This window comes from Adiantum capillus-veneris, chromosome 22 (genome assembly GCF_014529385.1).
Source record: "Adiantum capillus-veneris isolate H3 chromosome 22, ASM1452938v2, whole genome shotgun sequence".
Taxonomy (NCBI): Eukaryota; Viridiplantae; Streptophyta; class Polypodiopsida; order Polypodiales; family Pteridaceae; genus Adiantum; species Adiantum capillus-veneris.
In genome coordinates, this window is record NC_140952.1 from 1988749 (window position 1) to 1997153 (window position 8405).

An 8405-nucleotide genomic window follows, 5' to 3' on the forward strand; every position below is an offset into this window, starting at 1 on the left:
AGAGTTTGCCTGATAAATTTCATCAGATTATTACTGTTTTAAAGGAGAAAGATCCGATGCCCTCCTTGTATGGTATCATCAATTCATTGCAAGAAGAAGAACGAAGGGAACCTAGTACCAATTCTATTATTTTTCCCAGTGCATATACAGTCTCCAATGCAGTATTTCCCATTAGTTCTTCTGATACTTCCAGTGCATATGCAATCACTAAATGTGCTTCTACCTCAGCTTCATCTCGACCATTCAGTGGAACCAGATCTTGTGCCATTTGTGGGCGCAACAATCATCAGACAAAATACTGTTTTAAGAAGAATCCTTGTGTTCACTGTGGTAAAACAAATCATCCGTCAAACAGATGCTTTCAAAAGGGTAAAAATCAAATTCATATGACTGAGAGAGACACCATGCCTGATATATATTTTGTTGATAATGATGTTCTTTAGTTAAACTTTTTCATGTTTTAGCGAATATAAATTGTACGGGCTCTAGACACTGCCACACATGAGTGGTAAGACCTCCCATATTATCAGTTTTTGTTTTCAAGTCCCAATTTTTGTTATCACTTCTCATGAAGTTACTAGGTACACCTTAAACCCAAGGTTTGGCAGTGAACCAAAAACTCCATTTTTGGTAGCTAATGTTCAAGGGGGGGTTACTGATCTTGCACCAGGTTATGGATACAACAGAAATCCTTGGTTGTGAGAGAACCTAAAACTCACGGTTGCCGAGTATACCAAAAACTTGAGCTATCATGAGAGGGTCTGTTTAGTTCAGGCTTGAGGGGAGGATTGTTAGGTTTCCAAGACCTAGATCAGTGTCGAGCCCACATGGAATAGATCAGTGTCGAGCCCACATGGGAACATGCCCCTATAGCATGCAGTTGCAGTTTTAGTCTTGCATGGCAGTTGCATGGAAGCCTCTTTTTCTACATATTGTAAGCTTTTACAAAAGAATTCAATTAACAATATCAAGCTTGCAATTTTTTGTTATGCTATCGAGTTCTCTCTTTCTCCTCTTTCTTTCTCGTCTTGCTGCACTTGCACGCCATGGTTCCCCAAAGGCTGCATCTCTAGCCCTGTTCCTAGCACCCTCAACAAGAGGGGCCATAAGGGCGCGCAAAATGGCCAAACAGGAGTCCATGTTTGGCCATTTCGCGCGCCCTTATGGCCCCTCTTGTTGAGGGTGGTCCCTGTTTGGGCATTTGGCACGTTCTTGTGGCCCCTCTTGTTGAGGGTCCTTGGGGCCTTAAAATAGCAAATACAAGCACATTTCAATTGTTGAACTTTTAACAATAGCTTGTAGCTCCCAATCAGTTCCGAATCTGTCTAGGCTTGTCTCACATGAATTTGTTCACCTCGTCGCGCTCTTCAATCATTGTGTGATGCTAAAAAGCCATATCTTGCTTGGATTCTCCAAAAATCAACGTGCAAGTTGGCAATTTCTAAAAAATGATGTAAAACAAATATTTCTTACTTTTTTCTTAATTTACGGGCTCCAACAAGCATCAAAACCATGGAATCTGAAAATACTCAAAGAACCAATGTTTTCCCTTGTGTTAAGGCTGTATTCCTACATATAAAACTTTCCCAGAATCTCACCCTAAGACCTTCAAAAGTGGCTTCCAAGGAGTGCCCTCGGTCAAAATTTGAAACTGAAGGAAAACAATCAGAATGCTCCTAAACTGTGTACAAACCTTAAACCAACCAAAATTTCATTCAAACAAAAGTTATTGCTGAAAATAGGCGCCCTTTGGACTCCCCAGAACGATAGAAATCAAAGGGTTCACCGAGAAATACGGTGCCATAAGTGCATGTTAGGAATCTCACCGAAGGTTCTTCCTTAAAGATCTCTTTTACTTTATCATGTCTTCTCATGTACAATCTTACAAAAAAAATAAAATTTGACACTTTAAATACAAATCTTATTTAACTTATTAAACAATCTCAAAATATGATGGTAGACCTAGAGTGCTCTTATACATAAAATAAAAATAAAAAAATTTAAATTTCTTCTCATTGACTTTGATTAACATACATCCACATGAACAACTTATAAGGGGTAGTGTAGTCACAGTTGTCATAGTTCTTGCATCCATTCCATGACATGGTATGCTCGTGGGGTGACCTATCACATAAAAATATCTTTGGTGGAGGTGTCCTCATTTTAGGAAAGGGTGTGTTGTTGATGGAAAGCCGTTGTATTGTCCTACTAGGGATCTCTTCATGTTAGCATAATGTTTCTTGGTGTAGTGGGAGCCACATTGCTTGAGGAGAGCTTTGCGCAACAGTAAAGATTCATGTTATACCAGTTCCTTGAGCCATTGTTGCAAACACCACCACTCAATTAGCATAGTAAGAGGTCAGCTTGTACCATGATGCGTTAGAGATTTGTTCTTCAAACAAAAACATGTATGAATTCACATTTGTAAGCTGTATAATAAAGACACTTGTTAAGTACATGTCGTACAAATTTGCAAGTATTTTCATCCAACTGGGAATAAACAATCCTAAAATATACATTATGATGAGATTACCCACCTCTAATAAGTATGGATTTGAAGCACCTACTTGCAAGATGTAACAAAGAATGTTGTTTTAGAGAAAAAGTGGTGACACTTAACCTCTCTAACCTTCGACCTTTCACTATTTGATACTCATTCATGATTTCAGCACAAAAGCAACCTTTGTGCCAAGCACTGCAAAACAAGTAGAGACAAGACCTTAGACTTCAAAGTCTATGAGAAGATGAACACAACCAAAAGTAAGAAGTATATTGTTGCCTTGCACCAAGGGGTGTTTCTTTCAAATACATGATGGTGTCAACAAGCTTCATAATGTGGGCATCCTTTTCCTGCATTTTTTGTTGGAGAGTTTCAAACTCCCTCTTCGAAGAGGTAATACTTTGCTATAATGCCATTGATTTGCACTAAAGAGATTAATATTTGTGCATCCAGATCATAAGGGTACAAATGGCCATCCACCCAAATATCGACATTCTTCTCACGGGTGGCACGATGTTCCTATGATGACCTCAGCTCACCCTCACCTGTGGCCTTCGGTGCAAACTCTGTGCACAAGCGAATATTTACGCTTTTGGTGTGCGGAGAACGTGGTGGTGGGAGCACATGATTTGTGATGTCCGTGAGCACCATGCCTGAAGAAGCAAAGGAGGAAAAGAGAGGGTGGAAGGGAGAGGGAGAGAGACGGGAGGAGAGAAGGGGTAGGGAGGGAAAGGAGAGGGAGAGAGAGGGGAGGAGGAGGAGAGAAGAGGACAGGGAGGGAGAGGAGGGAGAAAGAGAGAACAAAGTTTTTTTTTTTGGAAAGATTTTTGAAAAAGTGGACTTTCACTGCTTGCAAATAAAAAAAAGGTCAAAAAATGGTTTTTTGATATGCATATATATTGGGGGGAGTTTTAAGTAAAAAATAAGTAAAAAAGATTTTAAAAAAAAGTCAATTCTTGACCCTTAGTGACACACTTTTGTTGATGTGGCCACACTCCTTTACTCCCTTCACTTTCAAAAACCTAAAGAGAGAAAGTGACCTATTAGGTCCACATCCTAGATGTGCCTTTAAAAAAGGCTAGAAAGCCTATTCAAAATCAACCTCTTGAATGCCCTTGTCCCCTTAACCCTACACAACATTAGCCTTGATCCCTATAAATTAAGATTCCTTACAAGGCCATGCAGAGTCCATATTTTTCCCAATGGAATATTAATGTTTCCCTCTCTGAATTTGCATTGAGATAAGTGGTCTACTTAATAATTGCCAAATCTGGTACTCGTGTGTAACCAAAGGAAACCTCTACTTAGATTTCTCTACTCACATTTCATACTGGTAGAGGAGTCTACTTCAAACGGAACTCTCTAACTGAGCAAAGCTTATTGCTTTCACTGGTTAATTAATTGCACAGTCTATCTCGAGCGAAGCACTCTAACTAAGCAAAATTAATTTCTCGCATTTTCCTACTAATATTAGAGCTTATTTTAAGTGAAACATTATAATAAAGAAAAACTTATTTCTCACTCTTCTCAACTACTAGTAGAGCTTATCTCAATGAAAATGCTCTAATTGGGAAAAACTTATTGCTCTCTCTTCTCAAGCAATTTCTTCCAAAAAGTGGAACACTTCTTACTAATGCAAATTAGTCAAGCAACTAATGTGGATTTCGATGTGCCTTGTGTTTAAGTCCGAAGTGTCTCTCATAGACGTTGGATGGGGTGAAGGAGAACACACCCATCACACAAATAGCAAGCCTCTCCTCTATAGCCCAGGATAACCATTGCACCCCGATCCACTAGAGTTCACCTTTGAAACTCGACAATTCGTCTACAAATCTTACACACAAACATGCACACACAACCTTTACACCAATCTAGCCTGCTGTCAACTCTCACACAACACAAACCACTCTCTCTTTCTCTCCCACTCACACCACATGTCCGGAGAGGCACACACTTCTCAAACCGGCACCACACAATAAGGATAGAGCAAAGATGAGAAGGGGGAAATAGGGGAAAGAGATGACACCAAACTTGGCTATGACTTCCTTCAATTAACGACAAAAAAAGTTACTACAACTCCAAGGATTCCCTGCTATCCCATGGCTTAGTCGTCTCCAATACGACAAGCAACAAGGGGTTTAGAAGATCACTGATGCCACCTCGGAATGGTTCCCCTCTTGAGAATGCAAGCAAGAGAGTCCTCACCGGCTCGAAAAGGCCTCAAGAACTCCTCTGCATGGCCGCCGGAGGCTTCCTTCTCAAGCCCTACACCCAAAAAAAACTCCACCTCCAGTGCTCGGGGAGCCCCTCCTCCTTCTTCTCCCTCCTCCAAAAACAACTCCTCCTCTATGCAAATAGTCGACCTCCTTCTGGCGTGTGGGAGTCTTATTTTACTCTTTGTTCACCTCCTCCATTTTTAGACCACTCCTTTTTGCATGTGATGCATCCCCCCTGGACCTGCCTTGAGCCCCACAGTGCCCGTCAAAACTCCCTTCTTCAAGCAGGGCATCGACAGCATCGTCAGTGCTCTCGACTTCTCTCTCAAAAAAGGTTTGGCCCGATTGGGCGGGCGAACATACCCCAGCGGGGTGCCATGTCATCAATTTTTTGCTTGCCAACGATGCCTCCACAACCGCCTATGGATGTTGGTACATGGTCAAAACCTCCCCCCATCACCTCGCTCGGTCTCGCGAGCAGCGCCAGAGGCGCCACCCGATGGGTCGCCATAGCCCACGAGCCCCCAAGCTCCATACTCTCCTCACTGTCCAAGAATGGGGTGCCCACACAGGATATATCTCTTGCCCCCAATTCCCTTGCCCATGCATGTGGGATTTTCCCCTTCCTCTTCTGCCACGTGGCACTTGTAGCCCGCTTCACCCCTTGGGGGCTTCCAAACCCACCAAAAAACAATTCAAAAAACCCTCTTTCCTTCCGACTTCAAGGCCTTGCAGGTTATTTCTCGCAACTCCAAATCCCAAGCTAGTGAATCCTTATGCGAGCCGCCATCCTCCGCTTGAGCATGTGTAGACCTCACCATCTTTTGACTTTCCCGGGCACTCCAACAAAGCACGCCAAAACTGAAAAAAAGCATCTAGCGTCAATTCACCGCAATCGCATTCCACTTTCAAACTATTGTAACTTGCAGACTTGGACTCCATTTGATGCATTGTAACTTCCTGTAGCCTTCACTTGCCACATAGAACACCTACATCCCTAGTCGAGCCCCAAAACCATCACATGGCACATCTCCCGAGGCGGCCAACCCAACACAGACCTAGCCCCTGCAAACCTTCATGTGGGGATAACTTGGTATTAGTAGCTCTGATGGACGATCTGAAAAGACCAACACGCTCCATAAATCAAGCACTACATGCCCATAGCTCCAAACTGGCTCACTTCACATGGCATCATCTGGCCTATCCGTCTCAGATCTGCAACCACCTCCAACTTCAAAGCCCCGTATCTTGGACACTATGGTTCCATTTGACAAGCCGTCTGGACTTGTTCCTTCAGTACTTGAAGCTCTACATATTTGGGCCAAAAAATAGAACTTTTATCACCCTTCATCTGCCACCCTGTCAGGCCCTATCTAGAGCCTTTTTATCCTAGAAAACCACATAAAGCATACATCTCTGCTGTCACTTGCCTTCTCAAGCTTTTCCCATCTGCCCTAGCTCTCTGCTATGCATCTATAAGCATACACATCAATGTTTGTGCCCTTTGTTAGGAACAACACACTTTGGCTGCACCATCATTGCCCAACCCTGTTGTTGAACATTCATGCTCTACCAAGAATCATCTTTATTCTTCTACCAACTGCAAAAAAAACTGGCAAACACTATCCAAAACTGTGAGCGAATAAAAAACCTACTGTATGTGCAAAGTCTTATTTGTGGCTAGTGCAAGCCCAGTTCAGGCTGGTTGCCCAACCCCTTCTATCAAAACTTGATGCACTACTGGCACCAACTCCCTATCAAAATATGACTTGAGACGCACACCATTCACATTGTTCTTGAGAAGACGATCATTCATCCGCATCAACAAATAAGTATCATTAGGAAAGGCTTGATGGACTTTGTAAGGCCCTATCCACCTCTTCTTAAACTTCTTATGGGAGGTAAAATCCAGATAGCTCTCATATTTCATCACCAAATCCCCCTTCTCTATTTGCTTCTCTGGCAAGTGGTGGTTGAAATTTGCTACTCTTTTCTCCCGCTGCTTCACATCGAAATCCGCTGCCGCTTCACGGTCCATCTTCTAGGCTTCAAGATTGTTTATCTTATCCTGCAAAACATCTTGGAAAACTTGTTAATCCGCTACATACCTTTTAGTGCACCTAGCTGCACATGAACGGGCAGCACTGCTTCCTTGCCATAGACTAACTCATAGGGAGTAAAGTTGGTAGCCACCTTGTAAGAGGTCCTGTATGCCCACAAAAACTTATCAAGGTTAGCTTCCCACTCTTCGACTGCTTATATATGTACTTTGTGAGCATTTTGACTATCTGTCCATTTGCACTCTCAAACAAACTGTTGCACTGAGGATGGTATGGAGATGAAAATCTATGCTGAATCCCCAACTTTTCCACTAGTGCACTCACTAGCTTGCTTCTAAAACCTTGACCACGATCAGAAATGAGCACTCAAGGCACTCCAAAGCGGCAACATATGCAATCAAAAACAAACTGAGCAACTGTATGGGCATTTACCTCCTTTACTGCTTTTGCTGCAACCCACCTGGTAAGATAATCAATGGCCACCACAATGTACTTCTTACCACCTGCAGACTTGGGCAATGGACGGATGGCATCCAATCCCCACTTTTCAAACGCATCCTGAGCCATGATAGCCCCTTGAGGTTCAACTACTAGTCTCTTTTTACCAATCATTTGGCACGGATGGCATTGTTGCACCCGTAGTGCACATCTCGCACAATTGAAGGCCTCCAAAAACCACCTCTTAAAATGCAAAACAAAACCTGATCCTTTCCTTGATGACTGCTTTCCTCATGACACTATTCCAATATCATGCCCATCTCCTCTTTGTAAAGAACTCTTCTCAACGCTCCGTCTCTTCCGTAGGTCATCAGATCTTCTCCCACCAGAGTGAACTTCTATGCCTTTTGAACAACCCTTCTCTTCTGCAACTTTGACAACCCCTCCAAACACTACCCTGTACTAAAAAAGTATCAACCTCCTTGAGTGTTTCCCTTCGTGGATAAGTAGCTAGTGCCACATATAGCCTTGATACTTGAGTATGAACTCCACTGCTACCTCTAACCGATCCGCCTCTTGATTCGGTTATCTCTTGACATGCTTGAACTGCACTCCTTCAAAGAACTTTAACAGCTTCTTTATGGAAACCAATTTTTGAGAGAATCTCTTTTGACCTGCCACTACCCCAAATGTTGCTTTATAACTAAGAGGGCATCACCCTTAACTACCAACCTGAAGATGCCAAACTCGACACATGGCTTGAGCCCCAAGTGAAGTGTCAAGTATTCTGCTTCATTATTCGTGTGAACACCCTCTAAATCATAGGGCTTGCAAAAAATTTCCGCACCATGGGGATCCTGAATGACCACACCACCTCCTGTCTTTTGTACGACTCTTCTATAAGCGCCATCAAACCACATGGTAAAAGATTCCTTCAGATCTGGCATCCTCTTTCACCACCCTCGGGTAGATGGGTAAGTCCGCATCCTTGTTGACCAAGATATTCGCCAAATGAGACCTATTTGTATGATCAATTTTAAATTCCAACGCAATTCTAGTACCCACTTCCTTATTCTTCTCCCTGGCTGTAGATGAAGCACCACTTTAGGCAACAAATTGTTAGATGTGAGCACATAAAACTTTCGCATGATTAAATGCACTTTGAACTTGCGTTAGGCAAAGACTAAGGTC

The 8405-nt window shown here is 42.7% G+C and overlaps 1 protein-coding gene across 1 annotated transcript; it reads right to left on the minus strand.

Moving 5' to 3' along the window:
* Positions 1 to 6412: 6412 nt before the first annotated feature.
* LOC147428842 (uncharacterized) lies at positions 6413 to 7343 on the minus strand. Its single transcript, XM_086496104.1, has 3 exons — positions 7186 to 7343; positions 6825 to 6922; positions 6413 to 6741 (listed from the first exon to the last, which is right to left on the minus strand). Exons 1-3 carry the CDS (start codon positions 7341 to 7343, stop codon positions 6413 to 6415), a joined length of 585 nt encoding a protein of 194 aa, XP_086352230.1.
* Between the last annotated feature and the right edge of the window lie 1062 nt (positions 7344 to 8405).